Here is a 25,462-nt window from a genome sequence, read left to right on the forward strand (position 1 = left end):
CCTGTGAACGCGCGCACACAGGCGCGCACGCTCACAGGAACGGAAGGTAAGAGAGTTGATCTCCAGCCTGCCAGCGGCGATCGTTCGCTGGCAGGCTGGAGATGTGTTTTTTTTAACCCCTAACAGGTATATTAGACACTGTTTTGATAACAGCGTCTAATATACCTGCTACCTGGTCCTCTGGTGGTCCCCTTTGTTTGGATCGACCACCAGAGGACACAGGTAGCTCAGTAAAGTAGCACCCAGCACCACTACACTACACCCCCCCCCCCCCCCGTCACTTATTAACCCCTTATTAGCCCCTGATCACCCCATATAGACTCCCTGATCACCCCCCTGTCATTGATTTCCCCCCTGTCATTGATTTCCCCCCTGTCATTGATTTCCCCCCTGTCATTGATTTCCCCCCTGTCATTGATTTCCCCCCCTGTCATTGATTTCCCCCCCTGTCATTGATTTCCCCCCCTGTCATTGATTTCCCCCCCTGTCATTGATTTCCCCCCCTGTCATTGATTTCCCCCCCTGTCATTGATTTCCCCCCCTGTCATTGATTTCCCCCCCTGTCATTGATTTCCCCCCCTGTCATTGATTTCCCCCCCTGTCATTGATTTCCCCCCCTGTCATTGATTTCCCCCCCTGTCATTGGTTTCCCCCCCTGTCATTGATTTCCCCCCCTGTCATTGATTTCCCCCCCTGTCATTGATTTCCCCCCCTGTCATTGATTTCCCCCCCTGTCATTGATTTCCCCCCCTGTCATTGATTTCCCCCCCTGTCATTGATTTCCCCCCCTGTCATGCTTCATTCAGACGTCCGGATGCGTTTTGCGGATCCGATCCATCTATCAGTGCATCCGTAAAAATCATGCAGACATCTGAATGGAGCTTTACAGGGGGGTGATCAATGACAGGGGTGTAAAGCTCCATTCAGATGTCTGCATGATTTTTACGGATGCACTGATAGATGGATCGGATCCGCAAAACGCATCCGGACGTCTGAATGAAGCCTTACAGGGGCGTGATCAATGACTGTGGTGATCACCCCATATAGACTCCCTGATCACCCCCCTGTCATTGATTACCCCCCTGTAAAGCTCCATTCAGACGTCCGCATGATTTTTACGGATGCACTGATAGATGGATCGGATCCGCAAAACGCATCCGGACGTCTGAATGAAGCCTTACACGGGCGTGATCAATGACTGTGGTGATCACCCCATATAGACTCTCTGATCACCCCCCTGTCATTGATCACCCCCCTGTCATTGATCACCCCCCTGTCATTGATCACCCCCCTGTCATTGATCACCCCCCTGTCATTGATCACCCCCCTGTCATTGATCACCCCCCTGTCATTGATTTCCCCCCCTGTCATTGATCACCCCCCCTGTCATTGATCACCCCCCCTGTCATTGATCACCCCCCCTGTCATTGATCACCCCCCCTGTCATTGATCACCCCCCCTGTCATTGATCACCCCCCCCTGTCATTGATCACCCCCCCTGTCATTGATCACCCCCCCTGTCATTGATCACCCCCCCTGTCATTGATCACCCCCCCTGTCATTGATCACCCCCCCTGTCATTGATCACCCCCCCTGTCATTGATCACCCCCCCTGTCATTGATCACCCCCCCTGTCATTGATCACCCCCCCTGTCATTGATCACCCCCCCTGTCATTGATCACCCCCCCTGTCATTGATCACCCCCCCTGTCATTGATCACCCCCCCTGTCATTGATCACCCCCCCTGTCATTGATCACCCCCCCTGTCATTGATTACCCCCCCCCCTGTCATTGATCACCCCTCTGTAAGGCTCCAGACATTTTTTTGGCCCAAGTTAGCGGAATTATTATTTTTTTTTTCTTACAAAGTCTCATATTCCACTAACTTGTGTCAAAAAATAAAATCTCACATGAACTCACCATACCCCTCACGGAATCCAAATGCGTAAATTTTTTTAGACATTTATATTCCAGACTTCTTCTCACGCTTTAGGGCCCCTAGAATGCCAGGGCAGTATAAATACCCCACATGTGACCCCATTTCGGAAAGAAGACACCCCCAGGTATTCCGTGAGGGGCATATTGAGTCCATGAAAGATTGAAATTTTTGTCCCAAGTTAGCGGAACGGGAGACTTTGTGAGAAAAAAATTAAAAATATCAATTTCCGCTAACTTGTGCCAAAAAAAAAAAATTTCTATGAACTCGCCATGCCCCTCATTGAATACCTTGGGGTGTCTTCTTTCCAAAATGGGGTCACTTGTGGGGTAGTTATACTGCCCTGGCATTCTAGGGGCCCAAATGTGTGGTAAGGAGTTTGAAATCAAATTCTGTAAAAAATGACCTGTGAAATCGAAAGGTGCTCTTTGGAATATGGGGCCCTTTGCCCACCTAGGCTGCAAAAAAGTGTCACACATCTGGTATCTCCGTACTCAGGAGAAGTTGGGGAATGTGTTTTGGGGTGTCATTTTACATATACCCATGCTGGGTGAGAGAAATATCTTGGCAAAAGACAACTTTTCCCATTTTTTTATACAAAGTTGGCATTTGACCAAGATATTTCTCTCACCCAGCATGGGTATATATAAAATGACACCCCAAAACACATTCCCCACCTTCTCCTGAGTACGGAGATACCAGATGTGTGACACTTTTTTGCAGCCTAGGTGGGCAAAGGGGCCCATATTCCAAAGAGCACCTTTCGGATTTCACAGGTCATTTTTTACAGAATTTGATTTCAAACTCCTTACCACACATTTGGGCCCCTAGAATGCCAGGGCAGTATAACCACCCCACAAGTGACCCCATTTTGGAAAGAAGAGACCCCAAGGTATTTCGTGATGGGCATAGTGAGTTCATAGAAGTTTTTTGTCACAACATAGTGGAATATGAGACTTTGTAAGAAAAAAAAAAAAAATAAAAAATCATCATTTTCCGCTAACTTGTGACAAAAAATAAAAAGTTCTATGAACTCACTATGCCCATCAGCGAATACCTTAGGGTGTGTACTTTCCCAAATGGGGTCATTTGTGGGGTGTTTGTACTGTCTGGGCATTGTAGAACCTCAGGAAACATGACAGGTGCTCAGAAAGTCAGAGCTGCTTCAAAAAGCGGAAATTCACATTTTTGTACCATAGTTTGTAAACGCTATAACTTTTACCCAAACCATTTTTTTTTACCCAAACATTTTTTTTTTATCAAAGACATGTAGAACAATAAATTTAGAGCAAAATTTATATATGGATGTCGTTTTTTTTGCAAAATTTTACAACTGAAAGTGAAAAATGTCATTTTTTTGCAAAAAAAAATCGTTAAATTTCGATTAATAACAAAAAAAGTAAAAATGTCAGCAGCAATGAAATACCACCAAATGAAAGCTCTCTTAGTGAGAAGAAAAGGAGGTAAAATTCATTTAGGTGGTAAGTTGCATGACCGAGCAATAAATGGTGAAAGTAGTGTAGGTCAGAAGTGTAAAAAGTGGCCTGGTCTTTCAGGGTGTTTAAGCACTGGGGGCTGAGGTGGTTAAGCTTCTTGTTAGAGAACAGCAAGTTGTGGAAAAAGTACTGAAACACTGAACAGTGGGACATGTGCATTCAGAAGTTAAGAGAAGGTCACATTAACCACCTCCGGACCGCCTAACGCAGGATCGCGTTCCGGAGGTGGCAGCCCTGCGCAGAGTCACGCATATATGCGTCATCTCGCGAGACGCGAGATTTCCTGTGAACGCGCGCACACAGGCGCGCGCGCTCACAGGAACGGAAGGTAAGAGAGTTGATCTCCAGCCTGCCAGCGGCGATCGTTCGCTGGCAGGCTGGAGATGTGTTTTTTTTAACCCCTAACAGGTATATTAGACGCTGTTTTGATAACAGCGTCTAATATACCTGCTACCTGGTCCTCTGGTGGTCCCATTTGTTTGGATCGACCACAGGAGGACACAGGTAGCTCAGTAAAGTAGCACCAAGCACCACTACACTATATTCCCCCCCCCCCCCCCCGTCACTTAATAACCCCTTATTAGCCCCTGATCACCCCATATAGACTCCCTGATCACCCCCCTGTCATTGATTACCCCCCTGTCATTGATTACCCCCCTGTAAAGCTCCATTCAGACGTCCGCATGATTTTTACGGATCCACTGATAGATGGATCGGATCCGCAAAACGCATCCGGACGTCTGAATGAAGCCTTACAGGGGCATGATCAATGACTGTGGTGATCACCCCATATAGACTCCCTGATCACCCCCCTGTCATTGATCAACCCCCCTGTCATTGATCAACCCCCCTGTCATTGATCAACCCCCCTGTCATTGATCAACCCCCCTGTCATTGATCAACCCCCCTGTCATTGATCAACCCCCCTGTCATTGATCAACCCCCCTGTCATTGATCAACCCCCCTGTCATTGATCAACCCCCCTGTCATTGATCAACCCCCCTGTCATTGATCAACCCCCCTGTAAGGCTCCATTCAGACATTTTTTTGGCCCAAGTTAGCGGAATTATTATTTTTTTTTTCTTACAAAGTCTCATATTCCACTAACTTGTGTCAAAAAATAAAATCTCACATGAACTCACCATACCCCTCACGGAAACCAAATGCGTAAAATTTTTTAGACATTTATATTCCAGACTTCTTCTCACGCTTTAGGGCCCCTAGAATGCCAGGGCAGTATAAATACCCCACATGTGACCCCATTTCGGAAAGAAGACACCCCCAGGTATTCCGTGAGGGGCATATTGAGTCCATGAAAGATTGAAATTTTTGTCCCAAGTTAGCGGAACGGGAGACTTTGTGAGAAAAAAATTAAAAATATAAATTTCCGCTAACTTGTGCCAAAAAAAAAAAAATTCTATGAACTCGCCATGCCCCTCATTGAATACCTTGGGGTGTCTTCTTTCCAAAATGGGGTCACATGTGGGGTATTTATACTGCCCTGGCATTCTAGGGGCCCCAAAGCGTGAGAAGAAGTCTGGTATCCAAATGTCTAAAAATGCCCTCCTAAAAGGAATTTGGGCACCTTTGCGCATCTAGGCTGCAAAAAAGTGTCACACATCTGGTATCGCCGTACTCAGGAGAAGTTGGGGAATGTGTTTTGGGGTGTCATTTTACATATACCCATGCTGGGTGAGAGAAATATCTTGGTCAAATGCCAACTTTGTATAAAAAAATGGGAAAAGTTGTCTTTTGCCAAGATATTTCTCTCACCCAGCAAGGGTATATGTAAAATGACACCCCAAAACACATTCCCCAACTTCTCCTGAATACGGCGATACCACATGTGACACTTTTTTGCAGCCTAGGTGGGCAAAGGGGCCCACATTACCAAAGAGCACCTTTCGGATTTCACAGGTCATTTGCCTACTTACCACACATTAGGGCCCCTGGAAAATGCCAGGGCAGTATAACTACCCCACAAGTGACCCCATTTTGGAAAGAAGACACCCCAAGGTATTCCGTGAGGGGCATGGCGAGTTCCTAGAATTTTTTATTTTTTGTCACAAGTTAGTGTAAAATGCTGATTATTTTTTTTATTTTTTCATACAAAGTCTCATATTCCACTAACTTGTGACAAAAAATAAAAACTTCCATGAACTCACTATGCCCATCAGCGAATACCTTGGGGTCTCTTCTTTCCAAAATGGGGTCACTTGTGGGGTAGTTATACTGCCCTGGCATTCTAGGGGCCCGAATGTGTGGTAAGGAGTTTGAAATCAAATTCTGTAAAAAATGACCTGTGAAATCCAAAAGGTGCTCTTTGGAATATGGGCCCCTTTGCCCACCTAGGCTGCAAAAAAGTGTCACACATCTGGTATTGCCGTACTCAGGAGAAGGTGGGGAATGTGTTTTGGGGTGTCATTTTACATATACCCATGCTGGGTGAGAGAAATATCTTTGCAAAAAACAACTTTTCCCATTTTTTTATACAAAGTTGGCATTTGACCAAGATATTTATCTCACCCAGCATGGGTATATGTAAAAAGACACCCCAAAACACATTCCTCAACTTCTCCTGAATACAGAGATACCAGATGTGTGACACTTTTTTGCAGCCTAGGTGGGCAAAGGGGCCCATATTCCAAAGAGCACCTTTCGGATTTCACAGGTCATTTTTTACAGAATTTGATTTCAAACTCCTTACCACACATTTGGGCCCCTAGAATGCCAGGGCAGTATAACTACCCCATAAGTGACCCCATTTTGGAAAGAAGAGACCCCAAGGTATTTCGTGATGGGCATAGTGAGTTCATAGAAGTTTTTATTTTTTGTCACAAGTTAGTGGAATATGAGACTTTGTAAGAAAAAAAAAAAAAATCATAATTTTCCGCTAACTTGTGACAAAAAATAAAAAGTTCTATGAACTCACTATGCCCATCAGCGAATACCTTAGGGTGTGTACTTTCCGAAATGGGGTCATTTGTGGGGTGTTTTTACTGTCTGGCCATTGTAGAACCTCAGGAAACATGACAGGTGCTCAGAAAGTCAGAGCTGCTTCAAAAAGCGGAAATTCACATTTTTGTACCATAGTTTGTAAACGCTATAACTTTTACCCAAACCATTTTTTTTTTACCCAAACATATTTTTTTATCAAAGACATGTAGAACTATAAATTTAGAGCAAAATTTCTATATGGATCTCGTTTTTTTTGCAAAATTTTACAACTGAAAGTGAAAAATGTCATTTTTTTGCAAAAACATCGTTAAATTTCGATTAATAACAAAAAAAGTAAAAATGTCAGCAGCAATGAAATACCACCAAATGAAAGCTCTATTAGTGAGAAGAAAAGGAGGTAAAATTCATTTGGGTGGTAAGTTGCATGACCGAGCAATAAACGGTGAAAGTAGTGTAGGTCAGAAGTGTAAAAAGTGGCCTGGTCTTTCAGGGTGTTTAAGCACTGGGGGCTGAAGTGGTTAAGTCACAAGCCAAATCTCCCTAAATTTTTGTGAGTAGTGTGTGTAAAATATATATACACAGCGCTGGAAGCTACCGCATCGCTGTCTGGCCCCATTCACCACAACGGGGATCTGCGGAGATCCGGCTGCAACCCGGCAAACATGCCGAGAATCGGCCGGAAGAAAACTGCTAGACTTAGAACTCTGCAATGTACCGTTCCCCTGCTATTCCTCTCAGAAGTTTATAAAAATTGACAAGGGGAACGTAACACCCAGTTGTCAAAAGGGTGTGTCCCGACTCCCTCCACAGTCTGGCAGTGTCGGCATCGATTGGATAATGCCAGACTATATAGACAGCCCACAACCATTATTATTCATACATTTCATGGAGGAATAATAGAGAAACAGCACATTGTAATGTTTTAATAAATGAGGTTACAGAATTGTTATATTATTATTATAGTCAGGAGAGGTGACAGGTCCTCTAAAGAGTTCCGTTCAGCCATCTGAATGGACGCCATGCAATATTAGGTGCCAATAATTTCTCTAAACCTATGTGCGACACATTTTGTGTCAAAATCAAGGTGTCCTCGACTCCTCACATTAGTAAATGCGGGCCGCTTTTGTTACAAATCTTAGTGGTGAGCTACGTTACTGATGTTTCCGTTCATTGTCAGCAAGCAGCGCTCTTGATGCATAAAATAAATAAATATCTGAGCTATATTAGAAATGAATAATCGTATTTTACATAAGACGGTACAGCTTCTTTAAAGATCCCCCCTGTTCTACGGTGCAGTGGGGTCTGAGGAGTCAGAACGGCAGTATAACTAGCGTTTGCTATTCTTGTCATCCCAATTAAGCCTCTGAGCGATCCTGAGCTGTGTAGGAGGCAAACAGTGCGGCTGACGTCCGTCATGGCTGCTGAACATTGCAAAACAGCTGAATAGTCTTTCATTTTAGGCCTCATGGGCACAGCTGCAGTTGCGGCCAGCATCCGCGCTTTTTGCGGATTTCATACTGACCCATTCATCTTATTGCTGTTCACATCCATAAGTCTGTTCCGTGGCCCAGCAAAGAAATAGAACATGTCCTATTCTTGTCTATTTTCCTGACAAGACTAGGACTTTTCTCTAGACGGGAGAGAAAAAAATAAAAAGATGGCATGCTCGCATCCGGTATTTTGTGGATCCACGATTTGCAGACAGCAGAACACTTATGACCGTGTGCATGAGGCTTTAGAGCTCATGCACACAAACGTATTTTCCTTCCGTGTCCGTGGACTGTATGCGGAACCATTCTTTTCAATGGGTCCGCAAAAAAACGGAAGTTACTCCGTGTTCATTCCGTTTTCGTATGTCCGTATTTCCGTTTCGCAAAAAAATATTACGTATTACGGACAAGACTAGGACTGTTCTATTAGAGGTCTCCTGTTCCATTCTGCAAAATACGGAATTCACACGGACGTCATCCGTATTTTTTGCGGACCGCAAAATACATATGGTCATGTACATGAGCCCTTATTCTGATTCATTTTCCTGCCATTACTGAACTTGAATAAAACATTAAAAGTTAAAGGGGTTATCCAATGTCGTAAACAGCCCCCTCATGTGATGGGCCCCTCACACGGAATATACTTACGGTACCCCGCTCATGGCGCTGCTCCTGGTCTCCGCACAGCTGCTGCTGCTTCTCCCTGTACACGGATGAAAACTTCCAGTGTTGGGGGGGGAATAGCCAATGGCAGGCGTGGACGAGCCGTGTGCAGGGAGAAGCAGCGACGGGGATCGGGAGCGGGGTAAGTATATTCCGTGTGAGGGGCCGCCCGGCACATGGGGGGGCTGTTTATGACATTGGATAACCCCTTTAAAGGGGTATTCTGGTTGTAACAAGTTATCCCATATTCTCTGGAAACCACAGTGGATGTCCGCTTGCGATTTGGCTCCACTCGATGGCGTTAAACCTTGAGCTGGGTGCCAACACTTAAATATTAAAAACGCAATCACATTAAAGCTCTAAAAAAAATAATAATAATAATATTGGGAGAGATACCACCTTTTCATTTTGTGCTCTCTGCATCCGTATGTCCGTTCCGTAGCCCCGCAAAAAAGAGAGAACGTGTCCTATTCTTATCCGTTTTGCGGACAAGGATAGACATTGTTACAATGGATCCGCAAAAAAAAAAACGGATGCAGCACGGATGTCACACGAACATTATCCGTATTTTTTTCCAGATCTGCATTTTGTGGACCGCAAAATACATTCGGTTGTGTGCATGTAGCTTTATTCTGTTACTTTTGTATTGTTACATTTAAAAAAACAAAAACAATAAAACCAATAAACCAATTCTATAGGTGTTTTATTTGGGCTCCTTGTAGGTATAAATCATAGTTGGTTTTGTGTTCGGTAATGTTGTGGTTGGTTGTTTTTTGTGTGTTTTTTTTTTTCTTATAACTGATACACCCCCTCATAGGAACATGACTGTACAGTCGGCAGATGTCATACTTGGGAAGGGAGTGTCTGGATTTCTATGGGAGAAGCTGTCCTGCCACATGATGGGTGTTACATGACATATCTGATGCATGGATAGATAGAAATGAGGAAATGCTGTCATTGGAGATATCTCCTCAGCGCTCTGGTCAGGGAAAGGTCACCTGTAAAGAAGACCTGTCGCCTCTTCTGACAACTATTAACTACTTGCATTCCACATGTAATAACAATTCTGGAACTTCTATTCTATAGTTCAGTAATTCAGTTCAAAAACTGAACCTCATATTCTATATCTGTGAAGGTTCTCATTTATCCAGGTCATGGTATATCTGTAAAGAATAAACCAAGGCGACTGGACTTACTGTAGATTTCTTGAAAACGTTTCACTCGTTCTTCCAACGAGCTTTCTCAATTCTGAGTGACTGTACAAGAATTCTCTGGGAATAAATATGTAACTGAATCAACATCTGGTAATTATACCCAGCATGGGGTCAGGGGTCATTATACCCAGCATGGGGTCAGAGGTCATTATACCCAGCATGGGGTCAGAGGTCATTATACCCAGCATGGGGTCAAAGGTGTTGATTCCATTAGCCTCATATTCTATAGAATCCTTCATTACACACACCGTGATCTCTTTCAAGCGTTTGTCTTTTTAATGTTGATGATTATGGCTTACAGCTAATGGAAACCCAAAATTCTGTATCTTTACAATATTAAAATATTATATAAAATCAATTAAAATGTTTTTTAATACAGAAATGTTGGCCTATGAGAAGTATTTACAGTGTATGCGCTCAATACTTGGTCGGGGCTCCTTCTGCATGAATTACTGCATCAATGCAGCGTGGCATGGAGGCGATCAGCCTGTGGCACTGCGCAGGTGTTATGGAAGCTCAGGTTGCTTTGATAGCGGCCTTCAGCTCGTCTGCATTGTTAGGTCTGGTGTCTCTCATCTTCCTCGTGACAATACAGGATAGATTCTCTATGGGGTCCAGGTCAGGCAAGTTTGATGGCCAATCAAGCCCAGTGATACTGTGGTTATTAAAGAGGACCTGTCACCACTCCTGACAGGCCTGTTTTAATAGCTTCATGCATTCCCCATGTAATAACAGTTCCGGAGCATCTATTCTTCTCTATGTTGTGCCATTCATTTATTTCTACTAGAAGTTATGAATGAACTGTTAGCAGTCTGCAGTAAGGGTACAGAGGGGAGGGAACCAGTTGGGGGGGGGGGGTGTACCTGCACAGCCTCACTCTATCCAATCAGTGCTGCCATTGTCAGACTGTGCAGGTACACCCCCCCCCCCCCCCCCAACTGGTTACCTCCCCTCTTTACCCTTACTGCAGACTGCTAGCAATTCATTCATAACTTCTAGTAGAAGTAATAAAGGAATGGCTCAACATAGAGCCATAAGAATAGATGCTCCAGAATCGTTTTTACATGGGGAATGCATGAAGCTATTAAAACGGGCATGTCGGGAGAGGTGAAAGGTTCTCTTTAAATCAGGGATTGTTACTTTTGGCAGTGTGGGCAGGAGCCAAGTCCTGCTGGAAAATGAATTCAGCGTCTCCATAAAGCACGAAGGGCTGTAATATTTTATGGTAGATGGGCTATGTTGACTTTGGATTTGATATAACACAGTGGACCAACACCAGCAGATGACATGGCTCCACAAACCATCAATGACTGAAACTTCACCCTGAACCTCAAGCAGCTTAGATTGTGCGCCTCTCCACTCTTCCTCCAGACTCTGGAACCTTGATTTCCAAATGAAATGCAAAATTTACTTTCATCAGCAAACAGGACTTTGGACCACCGAGCAACAGTTCAGTCCTTTTTCTCCTTAGCACAGGTAAGACTCTTCTGACATTTTCTCTGGGTCATGAGTGGCTTGACACATGGAATGCAACCGTTGTAGCCTATGTCCTCTATACGTCTGTGTGCGGTGGATCTTGAAGCACTGACTCCAGCCGCAGTCCACTCCTTGTGACTCTCCCCCCAAATTCTTGAATGGCCTTTTCTTGACAATGCTTTCAAAGCTGTGGTTAATCCCTGTTGCTTGTGCACTTTTTCCTTCCACTCAACTTTCCTTGGATACAGCATTCTGTGAAGAGACTCAATGACTGTCTTCTGGACAACTGTCAAGTCAGCAGTCTTTCACACTATTGTGTAGCCTACTGAACCAGACTGAGGGACCATTTAAAGGCTTAGGAAACCTTTGCAGGTCTATTGTGTTGATTAGCTGATTAGAGTGTGGCACCATGAGTCTACCAGATAGAATACTGTGAAAAAGTTCAAACTTTCTGAGATACTGACTTTTGTGTTTTGATTAGCTGTAGGCCATAATCATCAACATTAATAGACATAAATGGCGGGGGGGGAGGGGGTGAAGCCGGTACTGGGAGGGAAGGAGGGAGTGAATCGGGGACAGAGACACAGCCAGAGCCGCATGCGCCCCGCCCCCATTTACTTCCACGTCAGTCACTGCCAGAGTGGGTATATTATATACTGGTATGACCTGCTGTACTGTATGCTCTATACTATACTATACTGTACTACATATATAATACACGTCAGTCACTGCCGCGAGTGCAACAGCAGTTGCCGGCCTCCAGCCCCTCCTCCCACCCCGCGTGATAGAGGTAAACTGTAACTGATACATCGCAGGCCGCTCAGTGCAGCATAACGGCCGGTGATTTATCAGTGTCAGCAATGTAAAAAAACTGCACCATTCGCTTTATAAGACGCATTGCCATTTTCCCCTCACTTTTGGGGCGAAAAAGTGCGTCTTATAAAGTGAAAAATATGGTATATTAAGTACCAGCCTGTTGATAATTTTAGAATCTCCACCAGGACTTTTTAAAGGGGTTATCTGGGAAAAGATATTGATTGACGGGGGTCGCCGATCAACTGTTAGAGGAGGCCAGGCACCCCGTGAGTGCCACGGCCTCTTCTTGGGCCATCTGACCCATCGGTCACATGGCCTAGTTGCAGTTCAGCCCCATTCAAGTCAATGAGGCTGGGCTGCAATACCAAGCACAGCCACTATACAATGTATGGCACTGTGCTTGGAAAGCTGGCGGAAGCCCACAGCGCAGGTACTTTGTGTCTCTTTGTGAATTTTCTGGTGATCCCAGATTTCCCACCATGTCAGGGAGAGGGACAGCTAAAAGCAGTTCTCCAGTGGGAGAACCCTAATAAAGATCACCCCATGACAAAGTTTCCTGGCGTGTGACGTGGGATGTTGGTGTTGCTTGTGGTCAGACCTAAATTTTTAGGCTTAATGTGTTATAGCGGTCTCATATGCAGCATTATTTTTTTTATTTTTTAAACTCCATTCTTGTGGCAGCTTTTCGTGGCTTTTTGAGGCAAAGCAAAAAGTGGATTCAAAAGCCATGGTCATTATAAAGCAAGGGCGTGTATGTCGTCTTCCTGTTGGATTCACCAAAACTGCATCACAATTTGCACTGGTGTTTTTCCCCAAAACTGCTTTTTGTGTGTGTGAAACCACCCTATGGCCACCTACAAACATAAGATCCGCGCAAATTTCTGTGTGGATTTCTGTGCATTTCTACAGCATATCTGCGCCAAAATTAACAATTTCTAATTGCGGGGATTTCCCTGCGGATTACGTGCGGTTTTACCGTAGATCTTGCCATTCCATTTAAAAAAAAGATGAAATCCACAGCTAAAAAGCAAACATAATTGACATGCTCCGAATTTAGAAATCTGCACTGCAGGTCAATTTCCGCATGGAAAAAGCCTTTGCTGGTTCTGTAATGCACTGCAGTTTCTCTGTGTATTTATTTATATATATATATAATTTTTTTTTTTCCACGCAGATTTTCTTGTGGAAAAAACATAATATAGAGCCAGCAAAGTGAATGAGAGTACGAATCTCACATACACAGTGGGGGTCATTTATTATCCTGAAATATTCCTATATTAGGCGTATTTCAGGCGCAGATTGTGGTGCAGCGGTTAGTTGCGCCGCCATCTGTGACTTTTCCCCCATTTCACGCCAGGTCTAAAAAAGTGGCATGGGTGGGCCGGCAGACCCATCTCGTTCATCATTTTCTACACCTGTTTTAAATAGAAGACAGCAAGGAAGCTGTTAACTTCAGCAGCGCCAGTCTAAATGTATGTAGGGGCCGGCGCCTCTTCATAACTGCGGCGGATCCACCGCCAGATATAGGGGTTATTTTAAACGCCGGTCTTCATAAATGACCTCCAGTGTGTATATTTTCTGTGAGAAATTTGACCCTCCACGTGGATTTTAAAATCCACAGCACGTCAATTATTTATGCGGATTGCACCCTTTGCAATGAAAAGGGTGAGATCGGGGCACATTCACATCAAAGTCTGCAAGTAACACAAGCGGATTTTGGTGCAGAAAACGCAAAATAATCTGCACCCCTAAGGCCGCTTTCACACGGGCGTTGCGGATTGGGGCCGGGTGCGTTCAGTGAAACTCGCACCACTTTGCAAGTAAGTTCAATCAGTTTTGTCTGCGATTACATTCAGTTCAGTTTTTTTCCGCGCCGGTGCAATTCGTTTTTCACGCGCGTGATAAAAAACTGAAGGTTTACAAACAACATTTCTTAGCAACCATCAGTGAAAAACGCATCGCACCCGCACTTGCTTGCGGATACAATGCGTTTTTCACTGAAGCCCCATTCACTTCTATGGGGCCAGGGCTGCGTGAAAAACGCAGAATATAGAACATGCTGCGATTTTTCACGCAACGCAGAACTGATGCGTGAAAAAGAAAACGCTCATGTCCACAGACCCATTGAAATGAATGGGTCAGGATTCAGTGCGGGTGCTATGCGTTCACGTCACGCATTGCACTCGCGCGGAAATCTCGCCCATGTGAAAGGGGCCTTAGGGTATGTGCACATGGGATGGATTCTCTTCAGGTTTACCTCTGCCTATTTGTGCGGTAAACCCACAGCGTTTTTACCAGCAATTTTAAGAAATCTCATCTACACAATGCAAAAAAATATAAACATCTGCAACGTAGATCGGCCTGTGCTGAGGATTTGAGATCCTCACTGCCTGAATTTATCCTGCGCAATTCTCGCTGTGCGGCGCATAGTGTGACGTCTGTGACAAATCCACAGCGGACCTTCCGCCCCACGTGGCCGTGCCTTAGGAATACCGCTGGGAGTTTCCTCGGGGACCTTTTCCGTTTTCCTACATAAATGTATCTGTAAGAACATAAGTGGATTATTATTTGATGAGATGTTCATGTTTATTACAGCTATAGACCTCGTACGTGTTATGTGTGATTTTCTAATACCCCTCCAGGTACAGGAGATACGTCTGGGAATGCTAGGAATCGCTGTCTGCGTGTATGTTTCTTGTGGGATTCTGCCCATTGTATTACTCGTGTGTTCCGGGGGAGGGAATTGTTCCAAGAAACTGTTCTGTTAATGATTTTTCTGTAAGTGTATCCCATGTTAAAGGCACTCTAACCTCAATCTGTTTTCTGCAGCCTGAACAGAGTAATGGGTGACAGATCTAATGATCCTCACCGTCTGCGGAGAGCGTCCTTTGTCCTGTCCATCAATCACATCATCTTCTATAGCTGGACGCAGCTCGTTTTAAGCGCCCCACAATCAATGTTCTGTTGGAGCCTATATATATTTTTTGTAGATCATCTTTATTTTGAGTTTTTGGCACGTGTGTCTACTTGAGGGTTTCCCAGGTTATAGATGGGGAAGGTCCATCTTCAGGATAGGTCATCAAAATCAGATTAGTGGGGGCTTGACACCTGGAACCCCTGTTGATCAGCCAGAAGCTTCCATGTTGGGTTCCCAGCCTGATATATGGCTCATGCACACCACCGTTGGGTCCGCATCCCATCTTCATTTTTTGCGGATCCCATGCAGACCTTTTGATCTCTATAGGTCGGCAAACTTGAAGACAGAACGTGGATATCAATATAGAACATGTTCTCTTCCTGTCTGTTTCTCGACCAAGAATAGGCAGTTGTACTATTGGGACTGACAAAAAATGCGCGTTGCACATGTCCGGCACAGATATTTTGCAGATCGGAAAACGGATACCTTCAAGCACATGAGGCCATATACTTATTATTATTTTTTTTTTTACTATAGAACTCAGTGGCAATAGGATCCAACTGTATAGACCTAATCCAGTTGCATATGCTGCTTGTACATTTCTACAGAGGGTTATGTCACCCATGGGTTCCTCTTGTAATAAAAGAACTGTATTCTATGCAGTATTTTTTATTTATTTTTTTGTTTACCAACATAAATAAGCCTGATGGGGGCCCAAAGGACACTCTTTTACCCTATTGCATATATGGGTTCTTATGAGGCATAGGACCATCACATGCCGTGAACGTGCCCTCAACTGTATGGCAAAGACATGGAGTGACCCATGCTTTGGTGACAGCGGCAATGGAGGAATGGGAATATTTTTTTTTAAGGGGTACCCAAATGGTAATATGGTTGGAAATCATTGCTCTAAGGAACGCCATCTTCCTTTCCATGCGGTGGACTCCAATAAGTAATACATGGTGTGAGGTTAGAGTGCCTTTAAGTGGTGTTTTATATGTCTGCTCCTTGTTGTTGAGATTTTGCATGTTTAGCTTGCTATGAAATGTCTCTATGTAATTCTCTCTCTCTTTATTTAAATGCTTTCCCAGCAAGGACAAGTTTGGAAGGTTTGCATTGCTTTTCACCTTCCCTCTGCCCCTTCTCTGACCAGCTGCTTACACCATGACTTCTCTCTTTCTATAACTTTACAGCATGGCCCCAAAGATCAATGGGAAATTTAGTAACCCAACCACTGCTGCACAATGCCACCGAGCATGCGGGGACAGGAGTGCATGCACCGTAGTGCCCACTTCTCTCTTGGTTTTTGGTGATGCCTGTAGACTAGATACTTGCTCTATACTACCCTTTTTTTTAAATAAATGTTCCCTCAAGTCCTAGCATGCTTAACCACAGTACAGATGTATGGTTATGGTGCCTATGTGCTAACCTGCACACAACTGAATGATGCCTTCCCCTGTACGTTGTTGTAATGTACCTCCCGCACCTCATTGCCTACCCCAACACCCAATTATATAAGTGCCTTATTGGATTACTGCCTCTAGCTAAGGCGACCCTTATCCTAAACGGTGCCATTAGACCTTTTAGTCGTATCATGCTGCTGTGTCGGGCCACTTATGACTAGTTTCAGCGTCGCTGGGACCATTGGTGTTGGTGGCTTGCAGCTGTAGCTAGACCCACATAATCCAGGTAAGAGGATATGAAAAGCAGGGACGGTGACCCATTTTTAAGTTGACAATGTTTAATGTAGTATTTTTTTGCTAGACTCCTAAAAATGTCATTAATAAAACCTGCCCCCAGTTTGTAATGAGATGAATTGCAATATAATGTGAATATTTCTGCTGCCTTATGGAAAATGACAGGTTGGAGAGATCACCCGCTAAATGGTCTCTGAGCATTCATAAAACTTTTTATATGTCAAAGGTTTTGCCGGATCGCTAGAATTCGGAGAGAGCGCTCACATTTCACAGTCTCTGTCAGCAAGAAGAGCGAGTGTAATATGTGGGCACTTCTTTCTCCTTGTTGTAGAAATCATGGGGTTTTCGGCATTCTTCCCCCATTCTTCCCATTCTTCCCATGTCTGTGATATACCAAAAGTTTTATAAAAACTCTGTGACCCTTTCAAGTGGTTTACTGGTCCAATAATTATTTTTTTTTATCTTCCCAGAGTACTTCAAACACTGCATATTTTTGCCCCAAATACCTACTTTTTATGTCAGCACTTTCCTTCCCCTATTCTAGGCATCATTGCATCCAGGCAGGATGTTTACATGCAGAACTTCCTGTTTTCATCAGCTTTATGCAGGGTTTGCTCTGTTTCTCATGACTGCCATACTGTTCCCTCTGCAGTGCATAGCCCCCTACACCCCTCTTCTCCACGTTGGTTAGACAAAGCAAGCCCTATGAACAAAGCATGCTGGGTTTAGTTGGCAAAGCCAGCAGGATGCTGAGAATAGGGGAAAGAAAGTGCTGACATGAACATGAGTATATAGTGAAAAAATGCAATGATTGGGGGTATTCTGGGCATATAAAAAAAATAATTATTTGACCAGGGAACTCCATTAGGGGCTGTGTTATACTGAATTGTTTCATCTCTGCTTTATTATTTTTTCCACCAAAGGACCAAATTCTGGAACCAGGTAAAGGAAGACTTTCCCTATGGTTTTTTATTGGCCATGTGCTAGGATGGTGGTGGAATACTGTTGTGTAAATGAGCCCTTGTAGACCAGGATTTGGTACGGTCTGGTTCTGTAGTCTCTCCATGAATCCATTCTTTAATCTTTAATTAGTGACTTTACCCAGTTTCCCAATAAAAGTCCAGTTGTCCGTTGAAATCCCTTGAAATTTGTGAGTTCAGCTTTTCAGTCTGTGTGCTTAAATATACAAGAAAACCCAACTTTTAAAATTTTGGATAATTTACACAATTCCATACTTCCCTCTGTGTTAGTTTCTGGCTTCCTGGAAGATGATATTGGATGTTGGGTAGAGTTTTTCCACCAAAATACTACTCTAGCTGTCCATGTGTTTCCAGAACTGATGTAGATGATTGCCAGAGATTTTCATTTCCTAACAAAGCAGAGGCTCCTCAGGGTCAAACAAAAATCCGTTTTTACTTGGTCACTCTTCTGTTGCAAGCAAGATAAAATATGTGGGGATCACCTTGTAGGTTTTGCAGGCACACTAGAGAAGCTTGTCAGGGCCCCACAAACACAGCTCAAAACTTGGCTTCTTTGACTTTTTGGAAGTCGATTAAACCTGTTTTGGTTACTGGAAGGCTTAAATATTTAGGCACATTGAGATGTGCAGGAACGATATATATATGGTGCCAAGAGCTGCATCTTATCCCATTCTTGACACCAAGACTTCAAATTTCGTAGAGCCATAATATGACCATGTGAATGTGACCTTATGCAATAGTTTAATTGGTCTCATGCAATATAAGAAGCAATGCGGAGACCACCAGTAAGTGTAACATCATGCTGAGTAGATCTCTGTGGGAACCCCTGATTGTCTGTGTTTGTAGATGTGAATTCAGATCTCCTGGGATTAAAACACCAATAACTAGAGAATATGGTGAGGTCTGAATGTACACTGCTTGTATTCTTGCTTCAAGTCTCTGTATTACTTTAAGAAAAATTCCCAAGTCTGCGGAACTGTGTTACTGCTCGTCATTGCTGTAATGCATGGCGTCTCCTGAGGCAGAAGAGCTGCATGGAACAACTTTGGAGTGTTGCATTAAAACCAGTCACAAAGTGCATTGAAGAATGTTTTAAAACTCCCCTCCCTGCTTATTAAGTTGAGAGTAGTGGTGTAACAGGAGGCATCCTGTTGGGTGATGGGTTTGGAATGTATCTGTGTCCCTAGACAACAACAGTAGATTAGTTCCAAAGATGACCACATTCTGGTCAATCTCCATCTTGATTTCACGGCTCCATGACTTCTTCAGAAACCCCTCTGCACAAGCTAATATCTATGTTGATCCAGAGGAAAAAGAAAATAAAATCTCTGGTGGGTTAATGCATATTGTCCTCTCATAAGGAGAACCTTTAACACTAACTCCAAATTCGAAATACCCGGAACATGAGTATTTATAACAGGAAGAAAGGAAGGAATCCAACTCCCATATTATGTAAGTTAACAAACTAGCCAGCTCCATGACCCTTAGTACAGAGCTCTTATTTTCATTCCAAAATCTCCTCTAAACACAATAGATGTCTACAGGGTTGGAGTACCAGAGGATCTAACGGTGGGCCCCGCCTCTGAAGCCATTTTGGACCTACTAGGGTCTATTTTTAGAGATTCCCTAAAATTAGTTTCAAGCTCAAAATCAGCCATGAAATTTGATTCGGATATGATTCGATTCTGCCCAAATCAAAAGTGCTTTAAATGCTTGGATTCTCTCGCTCTCCCAAGCAAATCTGAAGAAATTCTGACTCTACAGAATCAGATTTTTTCATTTATTATTTTTTTTTTTTATTCTGGTTGAATTTTGATTCTAACAAACCAGTTCTCACATTTCTAGTCTATTTATTTCAATTAAAACCTATTAGACTTTATAAGTTTGCATTTCTCTACTTATGATGCTCTTAAAGGGGTTCTGCAGTTTTTTTAAACTGATGATCTATCCTCTGGAAAGATCATCAGCATCTGACCGGCGGGTGTCCGACACCTGGGACCCCTGCCGATCAGCTGTTTGAGAAGGCAGCGGCGCTGGCAGTAGTGCCGCGGCCTTCTCGCTGTTTACCGCAGGCCCAGTGACGTCACGACTAGTATCACTGGCCTGGGCGCGGCTAAGCTCCATTCAAGTGAACAGAACTAAGACCCGCCCAGGCCAGTGATAAACAGTGAGAAGGCCACGGCGCGCTACTGCCAGCGTCGCTGCCTTCTCAAACAGCTGATCGGCGGGGGGTCCCGGGTGTCAGACCCCTGCCGATCAGATGCTGATGATCTATTCAGAGGATAGATCATCAGTTTAAAAAAAACTGCAGAACCCCTTTAAGAAGTTTTTGCCTCAACTTCATGGTCGAAAGGAATCTATGGGAATTGAAAGGGCCTTTGACTCTGAGTAGTTTGGCCAGGTGGCTGGAGTTTTTCTTTAAGGCAGCAGAAACGGATTTTGCATCTCTTATTATAACCAGAGTGATAGGTGCCAAGTAACTGGGCATCTTTAGGACTTTTACATCGCACAATCTTCCATTTTTTTTTCAGATTGTGTAGTGTTGATTATGGTCTTTATTAACACATTCATTGCTAGGGTAGTTCAGTGAACTTTTAGCAAAGTAAATCATGATGTTCTTCTCTTTTCACCCATTGACCAGTTTTGTTATTGCTGCTGACATCTCTACCTCAGTTTTCTGTTTATTTTCTAGATATGCGCTTTTATTTTCTCTTAGGTGCTTTCCACATCTCCATACATTTATACTTCATTCTTTTCTATAGGAGACCTTCTTTTGCCTTTTTTTTTTTTTTTTTGTTCATTCTCGTTTTTCAGCTCTGACAACTCTCGCGCTGTCTTTGTTTTTCATTTCACTATGAAAAAAAAACTTTCAAAAACTACTATAATTCTATAAAAATAAAAATGTTCTCCTATATTTTTTCCTCAATTTTTCATTAGGCATGTGGGGATCCCAAAGCAAAGCCTTCTTACCTGATCGACAAAAACTTAGAATCTGCCGTCAAGTTTATTGTCCGGAAGTTTCCTGCCGTAGAGACTCGCAATAATAATGTAAGTAGATCTTATTTTAATATAGCATGTAATGTACTCGCGTAGGCTGGTCAAAAAGATGTCAGAAGGTGGTGGTTTTGGTGGTGGTGCGGTCAGTGATCTCAGTGCAGTGGTATCATTTTTGATTATGAAAATCTGAATGTATTTCGCTTTAGGTAGGTGTCTGAGCTCATAAGCCAGTGGTGGAGATCATTTGAGATTAGTTTTCCTCGGTAAAGAGGTTATGCCATGATTGATGTAAAATATGAATCGGATATCATATATATAATACATGACAATGTCTTTCTAGCAAAGCTAGAACCAGCCCTGTACCTCACATGGATTTAGACATCTCCCCCTTAGTTTCTCCAGTTGTTGTGCTAGATTTTCTTCAGGCTGGCAGATCAGTGGTAGGGCCTTTTAAACTGACCGCGTGCGACCACCTCAGTGAGGTGGAGAAGAAATAAGGAAAAGAGCAAACAGCAGGTGGCGCTATGCAGATACATCAGGGCTTGACAAATTTCCTTGGAATCTAGGAGCCAGCTAAAAAAGTTAGGAGACAGGCGGAGCCACATCATAAAGCACCCAGTAGATGCCCCCTTAGTGCCCCCCCCCCCTTCTCCATAAAGCCCCCTAATAATGCATGCCAGTACATAGGGCCCCCATAGTGCCCCCCCAATATTGTGCCAGTATATAGGGCCCCATAGTGCTTCCCCTCTTCTCCTAGTGCCTGTAGCCTATCAGAGGAACGGGCAAGGGAGACGCCTCTCCACTGCTCCTCTGCACCTGAGGACAGCGATACAGATGAATATGGAGATGAGCGCTTCCACAATGGAGGTGCTCATCTCCACTCCTGCTGCCACCGGACAGAACGGGCCCCCCTCCAGCGCTCTGCACCCGTCGCCCGTGCACCTTTGAAAACGGGCTGACAAATACCCAAGCGCCAGGACTAAATTCCTGATCGCAATGGCGACCTGCCTCCTGGGATTTGTCGGGCCCTGAGATACATTTTATTAAATACGGGATCCCTATTCTGGGGATTGCTTTGTGTTTTTAGATTAGGACCTCCCACAATCCTACACTTATCACCCATAAATGAAGTTCGTGAGAACTCCTGTTTTGGAGGCTAAGACGCTGTCACCTCTGCCAACTGTAAGGAGAGGGAACAGAGTTTCTTAGCTTGAGATCGTGACCTAAGAGCATGGTCCATGAATTGCAAAAGTCTGTATTAGGACATTTTATGTTGTCATTTTCCTTTTTCTTATGTGTTTTTGTTCTTTAAGAACTATATTTTATAACTAAACTGGAAGCCACCATATAGAATAGATAAAAACTATATTTACAGTCTTAAAGATGACCTGTCACCTTCCCTGACATGTCTGTTTTAGTAACTTCCCCCCCCCCCCCCCCCCCCCACCTGGAGGCACCCAGTTGCAGGTTAGTTATAGAGGTTATCCAGGTAAATATAATGACTTTTCCTCAGTATAGGTCATCATTATCACATCGGGGGGGGGGGGGGGGTCCGAGTCCCGGCACCTCTGCCGATCAGCTGTTACAGGGAGCCTGTGCTACAACTAGGCCATGTGACCGATGTACATGGCTTTTCACCTTTTCTAACACCTGATCGGCGGAGGTCCTGGGCATTGGACCCCCACCGATCTGATATTGATAACCCGTCCAGAGGAGAGGTCATCAATATTATTTACCGGATAACCTAATTAAAGACCTTCTAGTAGTGATAACTGAAGAACGGAACAACATAGTTTTTTGGATGGCCCAGAATCGTTATTGCATGGGGAACGTAAACATCAACAGACCTGTCAGGAGAGGTGACCGCGCCATTTACGTAGGGAATGGCTTTCTTCCTAAGTATTTTTAGCAAGCAGGTTCCTGATCGGTGACTGTATTCCGCTTTGCTGAAATGATCTTTCTGCATTCAATGAACTCTGCTCTGAGACCTTCATGTCAACCTCTCAGATCATTCCTTGGATAGCCAGACAAGATCCTACAAGTCTTGCCTAGCAGAGGACGGTTGCTCTGCCAGCTGGATGACTCTTCCAGGTTGAAGAAAGTTCGATGCATTTTGTTCTCAGACCCTTAACTCTGGGCAGAAATAAAAATGCTTAAAACATAGTTGTCTCAAGGAATGCCGCAGCGTCTTACCCAAACAAGCAGGAGCTGCGTGGTAGTCCTGGTTATTGGCCGACAGGAATGAGTCAGCGGCTGAGGATTATGGGAGACGCACAGCTGGTTGAACCTGTTACCTGTGCAGCACATACATGTCGGACTCTCCAGGAAGCGGCTGGCTGCTCATTGCCGCAGTGCACACTTGGGTGTGGTGTTTGCTGTACTTATCAGCTGTAAAACACCAAATATCTGAAATATGCCTTGTGTGTGTCTGTACTATACGCAGGCCTTGCTGCTGAGCTTGTCCGGTGTGACTGCACGTGGACTATGTACTATGCTGTTGTGTTATGGCAGAGATATTCAGAGAATTTAAAGGGGTTTTCTGACACTATTCTCTGGATAGGTAATCAGTATCTGATCGGTGGGGTCTGACACATGAGAAGTCATTGCCGCGGACTTCTCGTACTTTAGTCCAGTGACCTAGGCTCAGCTCAGTCTCATTAAAAGTGAATGGCGCTGGGCTATGATACCAAACACAGGCACTATACAGTACGGCGCTGCGGAAAGGCCGTGAGCGCCAACACCTCCAGAGACAGCTGATTGGCAGGGATCCTGGGCGTCAGGCTCCAACAGATCAGATACTGATGACCCCCTTAAGGCGCTAGTCTCTTAGAGGGCCCTGGGTTCATATATAAGGGAGCTGCAATATCTGAATCACTGCTTTTATTAGCCAGTTGCCACAAGATGTTTGTTTTCGCAACATACCTAAAGTCGTCCGTAAACATTAGATGAAGGTGGTCAGCACGCCGATTATCTAATATGTATCGTTGTGCCTGAACTCTTTCCTGACAGCTTTTCAACATGCTCAATCCTTTTTTTTTTTTTTCAATGGAAGATAAGTCAGAGGTCTCTGTTAACCTCTTTTTCCCATTGTGTATGCATTGAGTTGGAAGGTAGCTAAAGCGTCTCTTCTCCTTCACCTCCAAGTTGTATTTATTGCCGCATTAGGAAAAACAATCTACTACCATTTTGTGTTTGAGTCTACAGAAGCATAGGTCTTCAGTATCATTCAGCAAAGCGTTGTGGCCTCTTCTTCAAACCGTGACGTCACATCCATTGGCCACTTGGCCTTTATGCAGCCCAGTCCCATTCAATACAATGAGATTAATCTTCAGTACCAAGAACGGCTGCTACACAAAGTTCGGTGCTATGCTTGGTTTATTAAGAATACGCCACAACGCTTGTCCGATTGTGACTTGAAACAGCTGATCATTGGGGGTACCTGGTGTTGGACTACCACCTATATGATATTGATGATCTATCCCGAGGAGAGGCCATTAATATTTAATTCCCATAAAACAGCTGTAAAGTGTAACTTGTTTCAGTTTATTAATGTAGTGTATGGACAGGGGTGCGGTACTTATTAGTGAGCCTAAAAAAACGGATCAGTCAACCATTGACTTTTAATGTATTTAGTGACGGATCCGTTATTTTTTCCTTTTTGATTTCACACAACCACATCCCAACAGAACGGATGCATCCTGATGTGCAAAATCAAAACTGATCCGTTTAATTCCGGTATTTAGATCCTCTTCCGGATCTCAATATCAGAATTAACAGCGCAAGTGCGAAAGTAGCCTAAGTAACACATTCGGTTACAGCTTTTCTAAGAAGACTCTTTACATTGTTGTTTAGTAGAAATAAACCTCTTTCCCTGATGAAGCATATCACAAAAATGTTTAACATCCCTGTCCCTACATTTTATTGAAAAATAAACTGAAACGACAGTCACACCTAAAGGTATTTTAAAACTGAGTTTATGGGTCCACTCACACGTCTGCAACTGTTTTGCGGTCCGCAAATTAGGGTTTCACTGGGTATCGAATTAGCGATACCCAATAGATACTTTTGTACCGGTATCGATTTGATACTGGGATTTGCCTTTTTCCAATACTATGCTGCACACATGGCCGGCACTATAATAGAAATGCCTTTTCTTGTCCGTGGATGCGGACAAGAATAGGACATGTTCTATTTTTTTGCGGTGTGCTGTCCGCATCTTTTGCGGCCCCATTGAAAACTAATGGGACCTCACCCGTTCCGCAAAATTACCGAACGGATGTGGACCCATTTTGCGGACTGCTTTCACATGAGCGTGTTGAGATCCTTTAGTATTCTGGCTCAGGATTCCTGATGATAGACCCTCAGTATTGCTTCAGGATTTACATGCGTATTTCTTCCTTCCTTAATTATTTATGCACTGCCTATTTGGAAACAAATCCGCACAAAACTCGGACGTTCTGCGGATTTCAAATACTGACGAAATAGCTCTGTTCATTAACATTAGCAGTAGATTCTGGGACATAAAATCCGGACCATATACGGATTGCAAATACGCTTGTGTGAAATCGGCCTAAAGGGATCCTGTCGCCAGGCTCAATACAGTGCTGGCTCAGCCGAATGTAATGATACCTGGCACTTGGAGATCCGTTGATTTTTATTCTGGAGAAAAATGACTTTTAATTCATATGCAAATGTTCAATTAACTGGACAGAAGCAGGGCCCAAGCCGTCGGTGCACCCTTGCTCTTCCTGATTCTTTCTGCCAGCCCGTTTAGGATGATCATGCAGGACCCTGACCCTGTCCATCAGGAAGGAGAGGAAG

At 43.9% G+C, this 25,462-nt stretch overlaps 1 protein-coding gene across 2 annotated transcripts in view; it reads left to right on the plus strand.

Moving 5' to 3' along the window:
- The window catches only part of NCKAP1 (NCK associated protein 1), a 119,209-nt gene that overhangs the window by 14,561 nt on the left and 79,186 nt on the right, over positions 1-25,462 (plus strand). For both annotated transcript variants that reach the window (XM_040439388.1, XM_040439387.1), the window contains exon 2: positions 20,582-20,692. In XM_040439388.1, the coding sequence (XP_040295322.1) occupies positions 20,582-20,692 (111 nt within the window). The remainder of the gene's footprint in view (positions 1-20,581; positions 20,693-25,462) is intronic.

The sequence above is a fragment of the Bufo bufo genome, chromosome 7 (assembly GCF_905171765.1).
Source record: "Bufo bufo chromosome 7, aBufBuf1.1, whole genome shotgun sequence".
NCBI lineage: Eukaryota > Metazoa > Chordata > Amphibia > Anura > Bufonidae > Bufo > Bufo bufo.